This window comes from Cydia fagiglandana, chromosome 8 (genome assembly GCF_963556715.1).
Source record: "Cydia fagiglandana chromosome 8, ilCydFagi1.1, whole genome shotgun sequence".
Lineage (NCBI taxonomy): Eukaryota > Metazoa > Arthropoda > Insecta > Lepidoptera > Tortricidae > Cydia > Cydia fagiglandana.
Genome location: NC_085939.1, coordinates 15,418,870 through 15,442,056, shown reverse-complemented (window position 1 = coordinate 15,442,056; position 23,187 = coordinate 15,418,870). Strand labels below are relative to the sequence as shown.

General features: G+C 36.3%; 1 protein-coding gene across 1 annotated transcript; it reads right to left on the bottom strand.

Moving 5' to 3' along the window:
* Window positions 1-5,558: 5,558 nt before the first annotated feature.
* Window positions 5,559-7,334, bottom strand: LOC134666942 (uncharacterized). Its single transcript, XM_063524250.1, has 3 exons — window positions 7,250-7,334; window positions 6,023-6,583; window positions 5,559-5,691 (listed from the first exon to the last, which is right to left on the bottom strand). Exons 1-3 carry the CDS (start codon window positions 7,332-7,334, stop codon window positions 5,561-5,563), a joined length of 777 nt encoding a protein of 258 aa, XP_063380320.1. The 3' UTR covers window positions 5,559-5,560.
* Window positions 7,335-23,187: the final 15,853 nt, after the last annotated feature.

Sequence of the window (23,187 nt, the reverse complement as noted above, 5' to 3'; positions counted from 1 at the left end):
TATACATTTAGCTATTAGTACTGTTTTAAGTTTGTATCTACAATACGAATGTACAAGTTACAAGTACGAGTATCTGCCTGGTATTCAAAAAAGTAATTTACTAAAGTCTGAAAGTACTTAAGTATTTACGTTCCAATAATTATTCACTTGCAAAATCAAAACCTAAAAAAAATACCATTTTAACCAACTTCGAAAAAAGGAGAGGATCGGGTTTTGTGGTTACAAAAACAAATCAGCAGCATGGCCTCATCATAAAGGCCGAGCCACACCGGCTTGCGTGTGCGTGACGTGCGCGTGTGCGTGCGCTAAAACGTTGGAGCCGCACACGCACACGTCACGCAAGCGGTGTGCCATCTCTCATTAAAGGATCTGTATACTACAACGCCGCACGCGCACGTGCACATCACGCACACGCAGCCGGTGTGCACAGGCCTTAAACAAGCCAATGATGAAATCTACAACTTCTTGATTTTAACGAATAATGAAAAATATAAAATGAAATATAAGTAAAAACAAATCACGAATAATACCTGCCTCAAATTAAGCCATCACACTGGCAGCATCGTCACGCCGACGCTTGGGGTGTGGTAATTCCATTCGGGGAGGAGTAAACCGTGTCCGCTCCGTATGGAATACACACTGAGACTCTGACAAATGTCAGTAGAAAATAACAACCTTTTAAATTTTCCGCCATTTTCTACTGACGGAAATAGGTTGGCAAACTATACTAATACATCTTATGTGCTTATGTATGACTTGTTTGGTAGTGCAATTGACTTGTAATTAGTCTTTTGATTTGTATAAATTGGATCATTGTATCAGCAGCAATCTACTCATTCATTGCCATTCATTAAAGGCGGAAATCATTCATTATGCTGTTGGTGGGTGGTCGTTACAATGGGCCCGATTCGGATTTTGAAATAGACATCTATTAGACATCTTTTAGACATCACCAAGATACGATAACGATATGTTTAAGATCTAACCTGTCAAATTTGTCATTTGCGCGATTCTGGGAATACCTACTCTTGAACGATTTCCACAGGATATGACTTAGAGATCCATTTCACATCTAATAGTTATCTTACTCTATCTAACGTAAAAGTGACATCGGTTGCCTGAATTGTGCTGCAAAAGAGAACTAGCTGATATCTAAACTATAACGTATCTAGAATGGATCTAGTACGTGTCGTCTCTTGTCTATCATATCTTGAAGTTCGAATACGGCAGTACATCTGTTCTTTTAAATCTTATCATAGTTAGATAAGATTTAAAAGAACAGATGTCCGGACACATTCCATTAAATAAGTTTGCTCATCTGATGAGGAAAGCAGAGTCGCCCAACTGCGATATCTGCGACTCTGTGGAGGATGTACAGCACTTTTTAATGGAATGTGTTCGGACTCGGGACAAGAGGGCACAATTATTTGAAGCTGGGGGCTATACAGCAACAGATGTTGGGGTTTTCCAGTCGATATTGGCGGAACCCCTATCTAAACATGCGAAGTTCGTGTACCATTTCTTTGATATCTAGCAACACTAATGTAATGTAGAGTAATGTAATGTAGAGGCCCAACGGAGCCGACATGTCCCATAGATAAAGGCTCCTTCTAAATACGCAGATTAAAAAAAAAAAAAAAAAAATCATAGTTATCATCAATAAACGTAATTAAGGCCCAGTAAGTACGAGCGTATTGCATGCGCGAATGTTAGGTATCATTTTGATGTCTAAATGTACGTCAGAATTGGTCTCAAGACTACTATTACTTGGTATTACTATTACGTACCTATTAGTATTAGTTACGATATAAGTGTGAAAAGTAGGAAATACGCAACGAGTGGCAAATTTTAAAACACGACCGAAGGGAGTACAATTCGTATGGCCCTTTTAATAGACGTAGTTACGAAATGTGCTTATTATAGTACAGGGCGTCGTAATGGAACACCAGATGTGCTATAATAGTCATTAAGATATAAGTGCAAAAAGTAGGAAATTCGCAACGAGTGACGATATATTGAAACACGACCGAAGAGAGCGTTTTAAATCGACACGAGTGGCGAATTACCTATTCGCACGCGTATTGTCCAAAGTTTTACAATACATATGGCCCTTAAAATAATTGACATAAGAACGTATTGTTCTTAATCCCGCCATAGGGCGGTAAAGTAGCACCATATGTACTGACTCGCGGCCCTATTCGAATTTTAAGATACTTCAGTTAATAGATCTAGAAAAGATATGGATTAGATACGTCAGTATCAAAACTGACATTTCTTCAAACAAAAACGTCATTTTTGACAGTGACATATCTAATCCATATCTATTCTAGATCTATTAACTGACGTATCAGTTCGAATTGGGCCGTCGGTGTGGTAAACTTAGGGCCAGTTGCACCAACCACATTTGACAGACTGATCATCGTCAGCCGGCGCGCCCCGAGCCTTTACTATGAAACTTTCCATACATAAAAATTTAGCGAACTCTTTAACGTTCGTAACAGTTTGGTGCAACCGACCCTTATTTATGCCTGATTTGGTGCGTCGATGTCAAACCATCAACACAATCAAGGCAGCGGTATCTGTCGGCGAGGCAGCCGTGTTTGAGCTGCTCTTATCTCGCGCCGCGCACACGCGCGCAAACAGTGGATGCGGCACTTGAACCAAAGGATATTGACCCGATGGAAGGCTTAATGAGATGTTTCGAGTGATGTACCTATTGACATATATCTAAAGACTTACGGGAAATAAGAATGGGGCTAGTACCTACAGTGGTGTCACGCACACGAATTCGAGCCAATCGTGCAGTCTACTTAACGCCATAACGCGATTGGTTGATGAGTTCGCAACTAGTTGTGTTAGACTGCACGATTGGCTCGTATTCGTTAGTGACACCACTGAACTAGCACCATTCTTAGTGCTCATAAGATCCCTCTTTATACTACCTATGTCAATAGATTTACCATATTCATACGTGATTGTTTCTATATTGTTAATGTAAAGGCTCAAAGTATTATACACAGTGCTAAAACATAATAGTCTTTTGCAGTAAACAAGCATTACTGTTGCAGTGTCGCTGCAGAAAAATCAATTCATCAAAATAAAGCTTAAGAAAAAGAAAAGGTTATCATTTAAGTAAATAGTTATTATCCAAACAAAGTTCGACATTTCTTCTATTACTAATTTTGAGTTCCGAGCAAATGAAAAAATATTGTATGTACCTTATAGGTCTAAAATCTTGCTCTTCCTTAGGATTCAAGAAGTACCTACCAGCAATATTTTCTCTCTTGTTACACAAAGAAATCTTTCAAATAGTCCGTTAAAACTCCGTACCTCCTGATTTATATTACCACATCCGCATCACTGAGATCCCGAGTTGCACAGAACAAACAAAACAGCCTGACCCCTGATTAATAGCATCGACATTCACGTCCAAATGAATACAGCAGCGCCGGATCTCGCCGTTTAGACTGTGATTAATGACTGCTCTGATCTTTGCACTGTTGTGGACTCAAGTCTAGTTCAACTTCAGAGCTTAGCGGTCGAGTGTTAGCTTGGATGAGGTTGCAAGTTTGTGTAAATATTTAAGTTATTTGTTTGGATTGGGAGTTCGAGATAAGGTCTGCCAGGTTGATTGTTACTATAGGGCTAATGCAACATCTCTAAAAATACAAGAAATGAGGCGACGGTTATAACGGCCTCCTAGTTGAGGCGGTGGTGACCCTGCATACGAAGGAGGTGGTCCCAGGTTCAAATAAATCCCAGTAAGGATAATTATTTGTGTGCTAAACACTGATATTTGTTCCCGAGTTATGGATGTTTTCTATGTAAGTATTTAATAATATTTATCTATAATTATCGTCATCTAAAAAGTCCTTGACCCTAAAGACTAACGGCTCGATTCGGAAAATGAATTAGATCTCTACTAGACTTCTACAAGTTACGATATGGGTAATTTAAAAATATTTGTAAGATAGATATGTCAAATTTGACGTTTCCGCGATTCTGGAGGTCCTCTTGAACGATTTCGACAAGTTATGACTTAGATATCCAAGTCACATCTAGTCGATATCTAATGTAAATCTAGTTGATCTCTATATCGTCTCTAGATCTTGTGATTATCTCGTTTCCCGAATACGCGTGTAAAACGTTAGGTACCAACCTTGTATACTCAGCAAAAACTCGCATTTTACTCGTAACAAAATCTCTACCCTAGGTATTACGCCTATATTTCTGAACTTTAGGCGATTTGCCTAAAAGTTTTTTAGTAAAGTGCCGGCGTATATCGACTTGTAACTTTTAGAGTGGGAATTTCTTTTTATAGCGGGCTTAATGTAGCTGCTGTCTTATTTGAACAACGAAATGGCAATGACATGGCCTAAACTCTTCCACTTACCATTCACCGAACTGAAGAAAAAAAAGAAGAATCGGTTTACATAGCTTACCAAGCAGATGTCGTGGCGACATCGCGCTTGCTAAGGTAAGGAACAATTTCATCGCTTAATCCTGTCCATCTGCTTCCAGGGATCATGACCACATACCGACGCAATCTCTAAACTGGCATCCCCAAGGAAAGAGGAAACGTTGCCGTCCTATGCAGACCAGAAGCGGATGATTTTTGCAGAGGCGAACTCAAGCACGAAGCTCAAGACCGATACAGATGGCGGTGCACTGTGGATGCCCTCTGGCTTGTCTAGGGGACATAGGACAATAAAGCAGGCTTTCCAAATGGATGCCGTTACAATGGATTCATCCAAATGGACAGCATCCTAATATTAAACATTGTACGTTTTTGACATTCACGGACCGATTTTGGATTGCAGCCACGCTATTTGGATTGTTGGAAGGCTCGTCAGTGGCCACCTTAATAAGTCATGTAAGTCTTCCTGCCCATCTGACGGTGGCGTGATCGAAAAAACGCCTAAATAGTAATTTGCCAATACAAGCTAATGCCGATTTCTTTGCGTTACGATATAAAAACTTCATACAGAATATCGTAATCTCCGAATCTTGTCGACGGGATCTGATATTTGAACAACAACCTTTAATTTCCGGATCTCACCTTAGCCTACCTACGAGGCTCTTGAAGCACTATCAATAGCCTATGCACACACCGGTGTCACACGCAGATTATCTGCCCTTCTGGAGTGCCCATTAACTGTAACAATTAATCGTCTAATGAATGTTTGCTCAGGCTCTCGGCCAAACCCCCATATTTGCTGTACACTCCATATCTAATGAAGCTACATTGTTGAGGTGAGTTGATAGACACAGGAACTGTTTGCAATGACATTTAAAAGCAAGAACAGAATGTAATCAATGAAACGAAGTAGACCAGTAACTTTCGATGGTCGTCGGTTTTAATACCATTTTTAGGGTTCCGTACCCAAAGGGTAAAACGGGACCCTATTACTAAGACTTCGCTGTCCGTCCGTCCGTCCGTCCGTCTGTCTGTCACCAGGCTGTAACTCACGAACCGTGATAGCTAGACAGTTGAAATTTTCACAGATGATGTATTTCTGTTGCCGCTATAACAACAAATACTAAAAACAGAATCAATCAATCAATTTTTGTGTATTATGGCTCCATCAGGGCTTGATGATTCCGCCAGTGTCGAGGTTGGATAACACACGGGCAGTATGATATAGATCGTCGGTGATGTATATACGGTGTTCGGTAGAGTATCCATCCACCCTACAAACAAACACAAGCTATTCAACCTACGGACAACACGACTACTTCCAATTGTTAAAGACGTCACAAATCAGACAACATATAGGTATATGTATGTATATATTATTAAGGTTATTATAACATTTACTAGATCCATCACCTGTCAGTAAACTCATATTTCACAGTTTGAACTCATTCTTAGTCAGGAATTTATTTAAGATATCACCAAATGTGGTATACACTAGAGTTAAGAGGAAGTTAATATTTATTGGACGGCTTATCTCACGTGGGAGAAAATCATATATTGGATAACGTATTAAGGGGCATTCCAAAAGTATATGGTTAGTAGTACCTTCGTCCAATCCACATTCACAGATAGAGCTGTCCCTTATTCGCATCTTGGCCAGGCGCACTGGCGAACAAATGTGTCCAAGTCGTAATCTGATAATATTCGAAGTTGCTACCTTAGAATAGCCTTTGTGCTTGAAAAACCAGGGTTTAGGAGGGATATTTGGTTGCAGGTTACCGTAGTGTTGACCCTTGGCTCTACGTGAGAGTTGCCATGATTTATTCCAATTTTCAAAAAGCAGACATCTTATCGAAGATCTTATGTCTCGAGTAAAGCATTTTTGGTCAGAAGCGAAACTCTGGTGTATGGCAGCTTTTGCACATTGGTCCACGACCTCGTTACCAGATATGCCTGAGTGGCTAGGGATCCATGCTAAGACTACTTGCAAATTGGCATCATGACATTCTCTAAGTTTATCTTTTATTTTTAAGGTAAGGTAGAAGTTATCCTTGGAGTGAAATGGTAGTCTCTTCAGGTCCTGTAAGCAGCTCAGAGAATCAGTCAATATTATACTTTTATCTTGATTATGCGATTGAATGTAGGAGATAGCTTCGTATAGAGCAACTGCATCGCATGTGGTTTAAAGTTTTGGAATTTTCATAGAAAACATTTTTAGGGTTCCATACCCAAAGGGTAAAACGGGACCCTATTACTAAGACTTCGCTGTCCGTCCGTCCGTCCGTCCGTCTGTCACCAGGCTGTATCTCACGAACCGTGATAGCTAGACAGTTGAAATTTTCACAGATGATGTATTTCTGTTGCCGCTATAACAACAAATACTAAAAACAGAATAAAATAAAGATTTAAGTGGGGCTCCCATACAGCAAACGTGATTTTTGACCAAAGTAAAGCAACGTCGGGTGTGGTCAGTACTTGGATGGGTGACCGTTTTCTTTTTGCATTTTTTTCCGTTTTTTTTTTGCTTTATAGTACGGAACCCTTCGTGCGCGAGTCCGACTCGCACTTACCCGGTTTTTTGGAGCTACAAATCTCTAAGAATCACAAGTGCTTCCCTAAAGACAAAATATTTAAATACCTAATGAATTGGGTTTTTATACCATCCCTGTTCCCACAACAACAATCAAAATAAATTCAGCTCCTAGCTTCGGTACACATTTATCTCGCAAAGGGATACTTTTGCCATAGCCGATGACAGGAAGTTACATGCACTTTCCACTTACCCCTGGTCAAATGACTTGAATAGCATTATCTATACAATGGAGCACTTACCCCACGTGACTTGAATCTTAACGACGCGCTCCGATTGGCCACGCACGATCGCCTCTGAAAAGTCAGCCAGTTTATCCATTCGCATAGCGTTTACATTTGAGCGTGAGCTCACCCACCAGTATAAAATGGCCCTGAGACTTTTAACAATTGTGCGTAATCGTAAGTTAGTCTTAAACTGGGCTTGCTAGGAAAATTTTTAAGCAAGCTTTGTGAATTTGTCAGGGTGCAATCCTCACTAATAGTGCCCACTATCGATCATTAGACACAATAGTACAGTAATGTAAATAGACATTGATGGTAGTTACTTATACTATTGGTTTTGAAGAACGTATTTTCTGGGGGGCAGAGATTTAAACGCTTCTTGGCTAAAGGCGAAACTGGTCATAATTTATAAGTAAGTACTTATTTTAATTTTGATTGCTAAGAAAATAGGACTTTGAATTCATGTATGCACATACCAATTTACGAAATATTTAACCAAAAAAGCTTCAATACTTTTGAATGAATTCAGTTAAGTTTGTTCTTTTATTAAATTACATTGTTCTGTTATAGGTATGTACAGACATACCTATAACAGAACAATGTATCTGAGTACACAGAACTTATAAAAACTTGAAGATAGCAAATAAAATATATTTGCAAAATTGGCCGCTGGATCCCTCTGAGTTTATTTTGCACAGGTTGAAGCGACAACGTGTAACAGTGCCACTATAAACTTCGTAATATTCAAAGTCACTGCAAAGTTCTTGCATAAATTTAACTTTTACCGACTCTATATCTAAAAGTTATAAATGTTACAAGATATACATCTATTCTTTTGTTTAAAGCCATGCATCGAATTGATGTTTTGAGCTGACCGAATTCGGTAACTTCTTTTTGGATAATAATGTGTGTAAATAGTCTGAATAAGAGTTTCAATACAATGCACTCGTGTTATCTCTTCATCGAGTTCATAACGATGTTTCGTCCCTTTAACCTTCCGAACACAAAAAATAAAGTAGCCTTTGCGCCGTAGGGTGTTTTTATTGATGGCAGTCAAAATCGGTGGATGCCATCATTTATTATATTTTTTGCATCTTCCAATCACCTATGATGGTGACAACTTTGTACAGTGCTGTTCGAAAGTGGAATGTATCGAATAATATATCATTAAATGAAATGGAATATAGCTGCACCTCTAGCATAACTTACCGCGACAGGCGTGAGAAGAGAGAGATCGGCGCGATTTGGCGGCTTGTCGCGTATTGGCAGCACAACTCACGCGCGAGAGCCGTGACAAACTCGCGATCAGGTGTCACTGTCAGAAAATGACAACGATCGCGACTTTGAACTAAAATCCGTAGCATAACCTGATATCGGTATCGTCCTGATTTACAAGGGGGTGCCCAAGCCTCCCGACTGCCCAATGGTCTCCTACCGCCCCTACAATATGACGCATTTTGTAACAACAGTAGCAAAGAAAAGTGGGATGACCTCAGATTTTTTAAGGAAATCTGATTTCTCGCCTCGTATTTAGGTGACAGCCTAAAGTGAAGCCGGATATATTAAATATTTTGAGTTAAAGACTTGAATATTCAATTCACAGAGCAAAATAGTTATTTACAATGACTTTCACGAATTTTTCGTTACTAAAATTAAAAAAAAATATACTAAAATGTGGCTTCCTCATACAAAACATCAACATCTGACCGGCTAAAATGTTTGGAACAGCAATTTTTTTTCCGATTTCAGGGTTGGTCCCGTAGCAAAAGTTGCTCAGGTGATCTCGCTAAATATTTCTAAGGATTAACCATTTAACCGCCATAGAATACAAACATAGCGCCGTTTCGCTCACACACCGGACTGACTCACTGGATTCAGAGTGATAACCGCGTTAGATTTTCAAACACTTTTGTCACCGACAGTGCGTTGTCTGCCGTCACGCTCCAACGGCAAGGGTTGGTAAATGGAAACAATTTCCAAGTGCATCTTACTATAGAGATTTATGTTTCACGTTTGACGCGTCATTTTTCTACGGTGTCTGTCGATTTTCGGGTTTTTGTTAACGTTATGTGTTTTGTCCCTTCATTCACATCTTTAGTAGGTACAGTGGCGTTCAAAAGTGCATGCATAGATGTCGACCGTAATGCCTTAATATACGGATGAAACATGTCCATGCACTTTTGATCGCCAGTGTACCCATAGCATAGCTACTGGACAAGAAATAATTTTATATTAAATATTTTGATTTATATTATTTAAATATTCACACTACTATAAATGTATACCTACCTATAAATTATAAACTGATTTATAATAATTATGACACATAATTAAGAAAAAGTAAGAAAACCCTCCAGTGGCCTCAACTCCTTCACTGGAGGCCTATATAGTTTATAAACGATAGCTGTTTGTCCAGTAGGATTAATACGGTCGGCTCTTTACCATTTGTCACTATGCTTGTCATGTTCTAACAAATATGCAAGTGCGAAAGTGACGCATGGAATAACAGGTGATAAAAATGCGACCATAATTAAATGCCGCTGCTGAAAAAGACAAACAGTGTTTGTATTGATTTTATTTGTCAGCTATTATGCCTATTTATAGAGTAAACTGATGTTTACGGGCTACTATTTATGTAAATGAGATTATATATTTCATGAATTGAAGTTATTTACTTTGCCTGCAAACTTGGACGTCCTGTGTTCGAATCCTTGTATATGTATCACATTTATATGTAACTATAGTTCGTTTTTTTTAGCATTAGAAATTAGGTAAACAATCTTGATGTGTCTTTTAATTGAAAAACACATTTTAAAAATAAGTTACGGCAAATATGTAACAAATTATGAATCTAATACGATCATTTATATTCTTCTGCTTTCATAAGTAATAGTTTTTGAATTATAAAAAGCGTTTTTCAATTAAAAGACATGTCAAGATCGCTTACCTTCTTGCAAGTTCTTTCTAATGCTAAAAAAAACGAACTATATGCTAGTTTAGTTACCTACTTTTCTATTTATATGTATATATATAACATACATGATGTTGTGACCAAAATAATATACTACGCTAAGTTTTATTGAGCTTACTGTGGAGCTAGGTTTGTTCATGAGACTAAATTTGCGTTTAAATGTTCCCTTCCCATAATACTTTAAGTATTACTATTTTTTCTCAGTTCACTATCATTTTCCTTCAACTGCTTTATATAATTCCCAATTCCGCAATCAAAAAATATGTTAATTATTCATCAACCAATAATTTATAGGTTTATGCAACAATTGACATGCGACATGCGACAATCGGGACCGCGACTAACGCACGTCTGCGAACACCCTCATTCAAATCCCATGCGACACGGCGACTGATCCTCTAAATAGTCCGGATTACATCGAAACACCATCAGTGTCTTGCGAGCAACCAGATCCGGTATAAAACTTGCAAGACTACCTACTGTCAGAACCGGATTCTAAAACCTACTTTTAAAACTACAAAGCTACATAGCGAGGGCGGAAAATTCAATGTTCAACTCGTCTGCCATGGAAAAAATACCAAAACGCAAAACCGCGCGTAACCTGCAAAATCGAGAAATTTCAATAAATCGCCCATGTATGTTACGAGTAAGGATCATGATATAATTTATAATTAACAAGTCATTTTCGTTTAGTCGTCAGAAAACTGAATAAAGCTGACATCAACGTCTTCTAGCCGCGCAAGTTTATCGAACTACTGGACGAGATAAAAAAAATCGAGAGTTCTTTGAAAAGGACTCAAGTCTCTACAAGAGACTCGGGGGTCTTTGAAAAGGACTCAAGTCTCTACAAGAGACTCGGGATCAAGTTGAAAAGAACTTGAGTTTAGACTTAATTATAAGAGTCTGAAAAATTGAGTCCAGTCTTGAAGCAGAAGACTCAAAGGAATCGAGTCGTACCCAACACTCTATCAGTGTAGACAAAACTATCTGCCCGATACGAACTTTAAGACACGTCAATTGATAGATCTAGAAACGATATGGATCAGATGTGTCAGTGATAAAAGTGACTTTTTTGTTTGGAGAAACGTTACATTTGACACTGACATATCTAATCCACATCGTTTCTAGATCTATTAACTGACGTAAGATACGTTCGAATCGGGCCGTATGTATTAAATGTCCAGCATCAAATACAACGTTTGCACAACACCCCTGTTGACCGACAGGCACCCGGCAATCAAGGCAATTGGATAAAAATTAACGACATGCTCATAAATTGTTTGCGTCAACACAAAATCAACGTAATTGTTTATTTTGTCACTATTGATACTGATTTTGATGAGTCTGGAAAAAACGGGGCAATAGAGAATTTACGTAGGTTCTTTTGGGGCCCTAAATTACATTTTGGTGTCATTTTTAGAGTAAAACTTGCGGATTACGCAGGGTTACATCCAGTTAGTGGTAATACTATGTATTGTAATATCTACTATGTTTTATTGTCTGTCCATGAAAGTTAAATTCGTAAATATCAATGATCAATTTAAATTTTTTTAGGTGTGTCATGGAATGTTGTCACAACAAAAATCGACTTCCTTGAATTATCCAATGTAAAAAAGCAGCTTTTATTTAAAAAACTCACGTGAAACATTGTTATATAAAATTAAACTTGAATAAGACTAGTTTCTCAAATTAGGTACCATTTATTAATATCTATTTATTGGTATCTTCGGTTACCGCAATAGTTACTTAGTTGGTGGTCTAAAAGAGATCTAATAGATGTCTATTTCAAAATCCGAATCAGGCCCTAATTCTCCTAAAATATTCACGAAATTACGCTGTAACTACGAACTCGAACTGATTGCCAGACGCAAGACCCTGTTTTTTTTTCTAAAAATACCCGTGACAGCCACGAGGCAGAAACATCGACATCCAAATTACGAGGGAAGCTTGGCGGTTGCCGAAATCCCCCTTATTGGGCAAATAAACAAGCACAATACACAAATCAATTGTCTAGTCGAAGGTTTAGGGAAAACATAACAGTGGTGGGCACGCGTGTCGAGAATATTGGTTCCGTGAGAAAAATAATTCTTTTAAATGACACGTCAAGATTCTCGGATCCAAAGTACTTTTATAAAATAAAAGCAAACGTATACACGTGACGACGTAGAAAATGCGAAAGGATCAAACACTAAAATGCGAAAGCAATATGACAATTTTCTATATAAAATACACAATTAAACTAAGACAAGAGCAATACCAAAACAAAAATTATTCTTATTAATTGTGAACGGATATCTTTTTCTGCGTAAAATTATTAATTAAGTATTAGATTAATAAAGAAGACGCATTTCGTGACTAATATGAAAAAATAAACACTAAGGTTTAAAAGTCAACAAAACTTCCAAAAGTAACCAGTCTTTACTCCGATCATAAAAATGATGTGAATATTTCCTCCAAAACTAGGATGTTCCATCATCTTGGCCTCGTTTTGTCATATAAAGGGGCCCACTGATTAACAGTCCGCCGGACGGTATCGGCCTGTCAGTTGTTCGGAACTGTCAAAATTTAGTTCTAACTGACAGGCCGATACCGTCCGGCGGACTGTTAATCAGTAGGCCCCTTTAGATTTGTGTTTACTCCTTGCAAACATTGTACCTCTTATATTAACACTTTATTTTGACGGGGCAAATGAAATAATGACATAATGAGTCACGACCCACCTGTGGTTTGGCAGAAGAATGTATTGTATCTAGATGTAAGTAAGCTTGTGAATAAACGCTTTTTTTTAATATAGACATACGAGTAAAAACACCAACCTAAGCGCTAAAAATTTTTCAAGTCTTTCTTTCCTTCGGAACCCTGACGGGAGCGTACACAAAACGTCAACGTAAACCCCCCTAATTTGATGTCCCTGCACGTAACCGCTAATACATCATTACCATCAATATTTCTGGCTTGCGGGAAAATTGACAATGTTCTGACGATTCCTTTTTGTGGGACAAAGCCTCTGCAATCCGTTTTTCTTAATGGTTTGTCTGTCAAAGAGGTATTAACGATTGTAGGCAATATGTTTTGCATTTTGTTTCAGGGAGCTTCCAAAATAAACGCAAACGTTATCATGAATTATTCAATATACGTTAAATTAAATGGTGCATTTGTACTCATCTCTGTTTTTATTTTATCACTTAATTTTAAATACGAATAGGTGTACCCCTGTAACTAACATGTAAAAGGTAACGGATCCACTTCCAATGCTTTTCAGTACCTAGATATATGTATTTTACTTTCACCAGTTACATGAACACTTTTTAAATAAATATTTTAGTTAATATTTTTAAGAATACGAGTATAATCGAATCTTAGTAATAATTTCTCAGACAGTGCTGACTTTAAAATTTCAATTAATTGAATACTTTTTTTATATGTTCGCAGATTTTTTTGTAACTTGGCTCTTGGGAAGGTTCGCATGGAAAAGTGATACTGCTGACGAATTTTAAATTATTATTTTATTCGATAAAAATTAATATAAAAAAACTTAAGTCTTAGTCTATGGACTTTTACAATATAATGAATATTCCTCTCTAAATAAATAAGTCTGTTTGCATAACTATAGATTGTGACCTCCGTCGTTGAGCACATAACAAATTTGCCTTCGCCCTAAATGTAAAATGTGCTAATGAATTTCAAGTGAGCGGGCTAATATTAACGCTGCACTCGCAAAAGGCAATAAATGTAAATTCCATAGGCGGTGCTAATTGCCACTGCTACCCCTTGCTCCTGGATAAATATTTATACAAACCCGATACTTAGGTTTAAAATTCCAATTTTATTGGAATCTAGCGTATGATGTCGAAGGCTTGTGAATACGTTTTTGACAATACTTACAATTAACTATTTTTGGCGAACTTGTTCGAACTTAAAACCGCCATTTAAAGCGTCATTCTATGGAACTTGCTAACCATGTAAACGAACCGCCATATTGAAATCATCAAAAATGATGAATTTACTAGTGACTTTTGTTTACATAGCAAGTTCCATAGAATGACACTTTAAGCTACGTCTTAAACAATTCTAAGGAAAAACATACAGGGTGATTTCGGGGTCGTGATCCAGAACCACTTTTTCTGGCTCTGTAAATGATCCACATTATCATATGGTAGTATTCTACAAAGATTTATTTACCAATAACAAATAAAGTGATAATAAAAACAACATTAAAATTAAAACTAAAATTTAACAGAACTTTAAGCTTCAAGTTTTTTATTCAATAATTGAGTACATTGGATATAAGTCTGAATTACATTACAAATCATGTACTTATTAAAAAATCCCGAGATATTAAGATTCATTAACAATAATAATAAAATACACTTACCTTAGCACGTCAACCCCGAATCTGAAACAATAAAAAACAATTCAATTCAGACTATGTAAATAAGGCACATGACCACATGTTAACATAATAAATTGCACGATCAACAAATCAATTGAAGTACCTAATTACGTAGGTTCATTTTAAAGATATATTATGCTTATGTTTGGGATTCAATTATAATAATTTATTTTATATTTAATGAAAAAGTTACAATTTGTTAAATTGAATGAAAGTATGATTTATTAGGTGGGATCAGACGGTTCACTCGAATGAATGTTCACTTGAGTGAATGATTCATTTTTCTTTCATTGCATGTTCACACCGTGCTGGTGCTAAGATTATTCACTTTTCATTTTCTTTCACTATGGCGTCGAATAAAGTTGTGTGTCTTGGTATAATTTTTATTTGTGATCATTTAATAAAGATGTCGCACGCCGATGGTGGTGGTGCGAGCTTCGAATACATCGGGGAAACTAGGTAGCCATTGAATATCCTGAATTGTATCGCAATCAATTTAATAATATTAAATGAACCGTCTGATTTCACCTTTAGATGAATGCATAAATTTTTATTATGTTGATGGAGGGATAGCTAGTCTAAATATAACGCCAATAGCTATTCTATAAAACGTTCAGCTTACGTACATACTTTTGCTCTCGGACACAGGCCCATTTTTATAAACAACGAAGTTTCAAAAGCTGAGTGTTATTTAAATAAGTCTAAGTCAAACTTAACCTACTTAAATTAATGGAGGTGTTATATTGAATAGGTAACTGTTCTTTGATCACACGTTGAGTCGGCACATGCCCAGCCGAACTGATTCCACATGCAAATAAAATTCACAATAAAAACTCCAACTGAACGCCAGTTCACTACTCACGCATATAAATCAAGAAGATCCTTTGACACAAAGATTGCTAAGTCGAGCCATACGCGATCCGACTATGGAACGACTTTCTTGAATTCGAAATTTGCAGTAAGTGAGATTCAGAAAACAAATGGCGCGACGGAATCTTAGGAATGCGATGCTTTGACATTTCGCTTCTGCGGGTTTCGTTGCGTTGCAGTTTCGGAATTTGAGGTAAATTTAATTCTGCAATCGGGATGCAGACGGGAGTTCATTTTTAAAGGATTTGCTGCCCTTGAGACTACGAATAGGTATAAAATTATAAACTTTTCAGGAATGTGTATCATTCTGATTTTCATGAAATTTAAATCTGAATTCTGTGATACTGTATTTAACATATTGTTATAATACCTAAGCACCTATTAAAGAAATATATTATATTGTACGTAGTGCACGTTCATTGCGGTAGGGGGTCGAAAGAGCCTATACAAAGTATGGTGAATTACGAGTTAAACTAATTGCCGCAGCGAAGGTGTTAAGTACCCAAACAAAACTCTTTATCTGCTTAAACATTTCTAATCGCCATCAAGTATCTTTTTTAGTTATTTAGAAGCCCCTATATTTTTTCTGGGAAATAAAAAAAACACAACACATTCAACTATCGAGACATGACAAAATTCCTCCAAAACAATTTTAATCTCACGAGTCGGTCTTTGAACTAACTTGTATCTTTTACCTTTTTACTCGGATCTTTACAATGGTACGCTAGTTCGTGCTCAAATACCAACTTAGACAAAGGGGGGCACGGGGAGGTACCTTTTGCCCAGTACAGTTCGAATTTGGAATTGTTAGAACTTTCCCACTTTTACGCTTCCTTTTATCTCTTCGAAAGTGTTTCTGTGTTAAATTATTTTTTTTTTTTACTTTCTCTTATGATGCGTGTGTGAGTAATGTCTGGGCACGTGCCGCGTTTAGTGTTTGAGAGGGATATCGTCTTTAAGACTTCGGTAAGTTTCTTTTAGTTTTAATGCATTGAACTACGGAGTTTATTTTAAAATATCGTACATTTGCACAAGTTTTTTTACCTGTCAACAAAGTTTATACGAGTATTTCATTAGAATAGTAGATTTTATGTCATAATATTTTTCTTACTTTACTTAAATACTGCGAATTAATTGATTTACAAATATATTATTATTTCCGATAATATTACGTCGTTATAGATCCGGGAAGACACTCTAGTCGCCGGTAGAAATTATTATAAAATTTAACTCCATTTTCACCTCATCTGGGGTTGAATGTAGGTAGGATAGTAAGGATTTGTTGAATCCTTTCCTCTTGAATTCTACAACAAAAGAAAAATGTATTTATTAATCTGCAACATCCTACCTGCCTTCAACGGTTCATGTTGTGCGTCATCAATATTAAAATAAACATATTCAATATAAAATCCACCACAAAGTCATCAATGGAGTGTTAACGTAATTTCATCAGCTCGTATTTAAGCGGTATTATTATAAAGGCTGGATAACAAGAAGCGTCAATATTAATTTTGCTGGAGCGCGATTTCTGGAGCACCCCATATTGTTCCTTGGCGGTAATTAATGAAAAAGCGTCTTGAATTTGAGAGTGTTTTTGGTAATTGCCACGTCTTGAATGAAATTTGCTGGCGTAATAGTTGGTTATTACAGTTACATGGTAATTAACATACATCAGGGTTTTTGGTGCGGGAATGGTTTCGTGCATTTATAACTTTGTTTATTGTAAAATAATAACCAACTCATGGATTTTAAAACAGGTAATACGCTTTACGCTGCTTCTTCTTCTTCTGCTAAGTCGGTCCCTCACTGCTGAGGATCGTGAATCCGAATACTAATTTTCCTTATGGTAAATGGCTCATGGCTTATGGCTCTCCACTTCTCCCTATCGGTTGCTTTTTGGATAGCGTTGCTTAGTATGATGTCCATCGGTACCGATATTTGGTCACACTCACACCATCTGTTTGGACTTGGTCCTGTAGGCCGTCTGCCGTCCACATTTCCATCACAACAAGTCTATCTAAGCTGTCAGAAACAAATGTTGTGACAAATAAATGCCCTTACCAGGATTCGAACCCCGGACAATAGGCTTCATAGGCAGGGTTCCTACCCACTCGGCCAGACCGGTCGTTTATGCTTCCGATGTAGCCCACAAGATAGCAGAACCTACTATGCACAAGGAATCGTACCGACGAGAACGGTAGATGGTAGCACTTTGGCAATGTACATGTGCTCATATGTTTCCGATTCAGGCCACAAGATGGCAGACCCTCCAACGCGCACGGTCCTTAATTTTATAGGGATCTAAATTTTGGTATAGGGTACATTGGCACCCAAAAATTGCTTTAAATATTAATATTGGCATTGGCCAATTAATGCAATTTTTGAGATACTCGTGGAGAAATTATTTTTTATTTATTTAACTATAAATAAACTGTAATTAATTGCACAGGTACCCACGTCCGTCCCACTCATCCACTCTCATCTAGTTTTAATTCCGAAAATCCATTAACCTTATCTGTTCTTCCGTTAATGGATAAAGTCTCAACAATGGCCGAAAATCTTTTGATTCCCATTCAATTACGCGCTCAATTACTTAATCCAATAGGCTAACCGTTATCACCGGCGACACTATGAAAACTATCGGAGCCGCCATCTTTCCCTCGTTACATTATTCTGGCTTTAACAGTGTGGCTGTACAAAGGTTATATTAAGGTAATGTTATGAAATGAAATGAAATGAAAACATTTATTTTCAGGCAACTATTGGCCCATAGATAAATACCTTAAAACTAGCATACATATTAATACAAAATATATCTCAAAACTAAAAACAAAATTATGGCTGCGATGCAGTTCGCAACCCCGCAGTGTCAGGGAGCCGGCCGCGGAACCGCCGGAACTTGACACCCACCCTTGTTATGGTAGGGGTTTTTATAACCACTTCTAAAATAACCCTATGAAAAACCCCGGTTAAGGTAACCGGTTCCGGTCCCTGGTCGCAAGTCGCTCAATGTCGTAGCCGAGCCGTTATTAGAATGGCGACTAAATGCTGTAGGTGGCATTACTGGTGGTTTAGCCAAGGTGGTGATCGCTTGCGTTTCGTCATCAAATCGCTTTGTATCTCTCTATCACTCTTCCATATTAGTGTGACCGTGACAGTTGCGTTTTGTTCTGAACGTAGCGTTTTAGCAATTCACATTTCTATTCAAAATTTCAGATAAACATACCTACCAAAATAAATACTGTTTTACATCACGCTTTGCGTTTCTTTTTTTTTTGTAAAATTTGAGTGGCTTATAAACAATTTTAATATGTATTCAGCAGCGGTGTGAGAAAGTCCCTTTATTCTAAAGTATCTACGTCACAAAATATTTACAGCATACGTAGTTCTATCAAGTACAGTAAATCGCAAACGAAGAAAATAAATACATTGAACAAAAGTACAACTGTATTTTGTCGACTTTTTTATTTCTCCCTTTTGACGTAGAGGATATTTATTAGGGGGAAAGCAATCTAACGGGGAATCTATGAAGGCGCCGAGAAGTCTTCTATAGACCATAAGTCTGTTAAATGAACCAGAAAATTAGGGGTTTTCTGACCGGCGGGCAAACCAATAAAATAGACGTAGGGGGTTTAAAGCAGACGCGAGATAGTTTACGTCTCCTTCTAAAATATGACATTAGAGGAAGATAGGTGAGAAATAAGTACGGACATTATGATGATAGCGTCTGGACTTTTAATTTTCTCAAAGTCGTATTTGTTTCAACAAGGTTTTTGAAAACAAACTTTAGTTGTTAGACAGAAGGTGTATATTTGCACGATTCAGAGAAATGTGATACTCTTACTGTACTGTTAGAAAAACAAGAAGTTGATATTTTAGTTGGTTGGTTGCGATCAGTGAAGTGAAGAGAATCGATGCATTTGTTTCCGCTCAGTACTTTATTTTTTTTCAGGGGCGGCCAATTGTTTTATTACTTATAAGGAATGGTTTTGCAGAATGACTTTTTTATTCTATAATAATACAATTGGACGATTTTATTTCATCACGATACAGTAATATAGTTATGTATTAGTGTCTTTTGCCTGGTTCTACAAATAGGTACATAATAATTATATTTTTATATGCATGCTACATTTTCTATGGAAATTTATTTTTATTTCTAAAATGTGTTTTAATTGTAGGCAGTGAAGCTACCTTTATTATTAGGTATTATACGTTTATATAACGTGTAACTATTAAAGATTGTAGAGTAAAATATTTGAGCAGTGCAGTTAAAACATAAGCATAAGCAACGAGCTATTTTTGCTTTAATGTTGGATAAGATTATACATATCCTTTTGTACTGTATTTTTGTGTGTTAAATTGTAAATTATGAATATTATATACATTATGTACATATTATGTACTTAAGTGGTAAATGTATCGTGACATGTAATATGATATTACCAATAAATATGATTATGATTAATCTAACACAACCAAAGTTAAAAAATATAAATGGAGGTTTATATTTAAAAAAAACTTAAACGCCAAAAATACGTTTCCATTCAGACCCTAGGCTCGTATGAGCCGTGGCAAAAAACCGGGGTATTGCTAGGAAAATGAGATAAACTACTTACGTATTGACTATATTACAAAAACATTTTGTCCGCAAATCTTTCGCAGACCAAGTGGAAGTAAAGGAACGCAAGTAAGCCAATTAATACTGGAATGGAAGGATCGCCTTAATTGGCAGTTATCGAGGCAGCCACTGCTGTTACTCGGTTTATTAGAGCCTATTGAAGAACTAGTGGCTACCATTTTATTAAAAATATAATTCAATCCAGTCCAAAATATTAATAAATTACAATAATAATATAATAATGGCCCGATATTTGGTCCATTCCTTTCACTCAGTAGCCTAGTAAATTTTAGATTCCATTAACTCGCAATAGTCCTTACTAAAAATTAAACTGAAATAGGGCATTTAAATTAAATTATTTCACAACAAGCATGAAATAAAACACAAGATTATTATTAGAAAAAACATAAATAGCAGTTATTTTTAAACATAAGTTCTATTAAAAAAAAACAGTAATATAAAAAGTAGGTGAGTTGACAGTGCCATCATTATGTAATGTGTTTCATAAAAATTCCAATATCTGGGAGCATAGTTATAAAACTCAAAAATGCGCGTTTTCCCAGAGATAAGACCTAGCTAGATCGATTTATCGTCCCCGAAAATCCGCATGTAACAAATTTCATCGAGATCGTTAGAGCCGTTTATTAGATAGGTATTAGCAAATCGTTTTGACAGTTCTAAAAAAGAAACTTATTTGTCTAGTAGGAAAATAACCTATTGTTTTAAGTAACAAATATATAGGCTAGCAACATTTTCATTAATAGTATTAATTGCCAGGGATACCATTATATTCGAGAAAATTCTGAAATCCCGCACTACTCTAAGGTGCAGCAGACTATATAATTACCTCGATCGATTAAAGCTCCTTCTGGCGAGTAGTTTAGTACTTGTACGAGTTACTAACTGCACTTCATCGTGTTAATGCTGGTGATTTATGCTTGCGATCATGTAAATGGAAATTATTAAATGTAGTTTTTCATGTTTATCGTAAAAGTTTTAACTCGTGCTCGTGTTAAAATTATGAACAAAATTTTACTTAATGAAATATTTTTGCCATTTTTATATATTGTGACCTTTTTTGGGCACTATTGTGTTAGTGTTAGTTAAAAGAAACACTCATATATACTTATATATTTACCGTTTAGGCGATGAAGCAAAAAATAAGAAAAATAAAACTATGTGACATAGATTAAAAGTTGGGGAATCAGTAGGACTACCAATATTAATATACTGAATTACACTCTACCCGCCCATACGTCAAACCTTGCCAAGCAAAATTAAAATTTATTTTGTCAACACAAAGTTCAAATAAGAATTGAACAGGAGACCTTTTTATAGGTCTCTGGGCGGCTAGAGGTTATACAAATAAATTAGTTTATCAGAAAACACAATCCCTCTGATGAGGGCGCCACTGGACGGTCCGTGCAGTCCTAATAGCCAATTGGCCAAGTTTACGAAAAATAGTTAAGTCGGACCAAGAAAAGTCTACAGCGGATTTGATAGCCCACGTGTAAGTGTTGTTTATACGTCATAATTTCATAGAAGTTTGACGTTTAAAATAACACGTGCACTGCATGGGCTATCAAATCTGCTGCAGACTTTTCTTGGTCTGACTCTACCCCCTTATTAATAAACGTGCTACAAACCTCCTTTAGCTAATAATCGTTTGTCTTTATATATCATTTTGACTTATGTATTTGTAAAAAAGTGATAAAATATTATTCAACTAAATCAAGCCCGTAAAGTTTTATAAATAAGGGGGTATGTATGTATGTTTCTATCTCCAGATCTGATCCCATGAATTAATCTATCCAATATAACCTTACGCCATTATATCGTAATGTGCACCGCTAGAAGATCCCTGGCCCAATCAAAACTCTATCCCAAGCGAACCTGAGCCTAAATGAAGCCGTAACCTTAGGTCAGAAAGCTCCAGGCTGAACCTTTGACCCACACAGTCCACGCACATACGGTAAGCAACAGTATCTTGACTTCACTAACTTACGGCGCGATTCGGGAAGTGAATTAGAGATTAACTAGATACGGTGTAGTAAAGATATGTGACCTACGGGTAAAGGTACCTTATGGGGGTTGGCGCTTACGCTATTATTAACGGCGCTGCAATATTATTGCGGCGCTTTGCGACGTAAGCCCCGGCCGCCATAAGGTACCTTTTTCCGTGGAACGTCACATATCTTCACTATTTCATATCTAGTCAATCTCTAATTCATTTCCCGAATCGCGGCGTCAGCCGCCATTAGGTACCTTTTGCAGTGGAACGTCACATACCTTTACTATTTCAAATCTAGTGAGTCACTAATTCATTTCCCGAATCGAGCCGTTACAGACCATAACATTATTCTAGTACAGCTTTGTGACTAACTACTGATAGAGTAATAACATTCATGTTATATTTATTACAAACTAAAAGTATCTCCAAAAACCGAAGTATTTTAAAAAGTAGTACACAATAATCTATTTTCTTAAGGAATAATTCGGTCTAACAATTATGGCCTTCAACGAATACTTATCTACTACCTTCTGCCTATATTCTTGTCATCATAGAATGATGATTTTAGTAATGAAAACTAACCTATGTCCCTCCTCGAAACTCAAACTATGTATCTCCATACCAGATTTTATCTTAATTGGTTCAGCGGTTTAAGCGTGAAGAGGTAACACGTACACACACAGATACAGATATTTTCGCATTGATTATATTATAGTTATATTTATATAGTATGACGTTTGCCTATATCTTTTTTTTTGTTGCTATTTATACATCGGGAGAAGTGCATTATAATATAATATAATATAATATAATATAATATAATATAATATAATATAATATAATATAATATAATATAATATAATATAATATAATATAATATAATATAATATAATATAATATAATATAATATAATATAATATAATATAATATAATATAATATAATATAATATAATATAATATAATATAATATAATATAATATAATATAATATAATATAATATAATATAATATAATATAATATAATATAATATAATATAATATAATATAATATAATATAATATAATATAATATAATATAATATAATATAATAT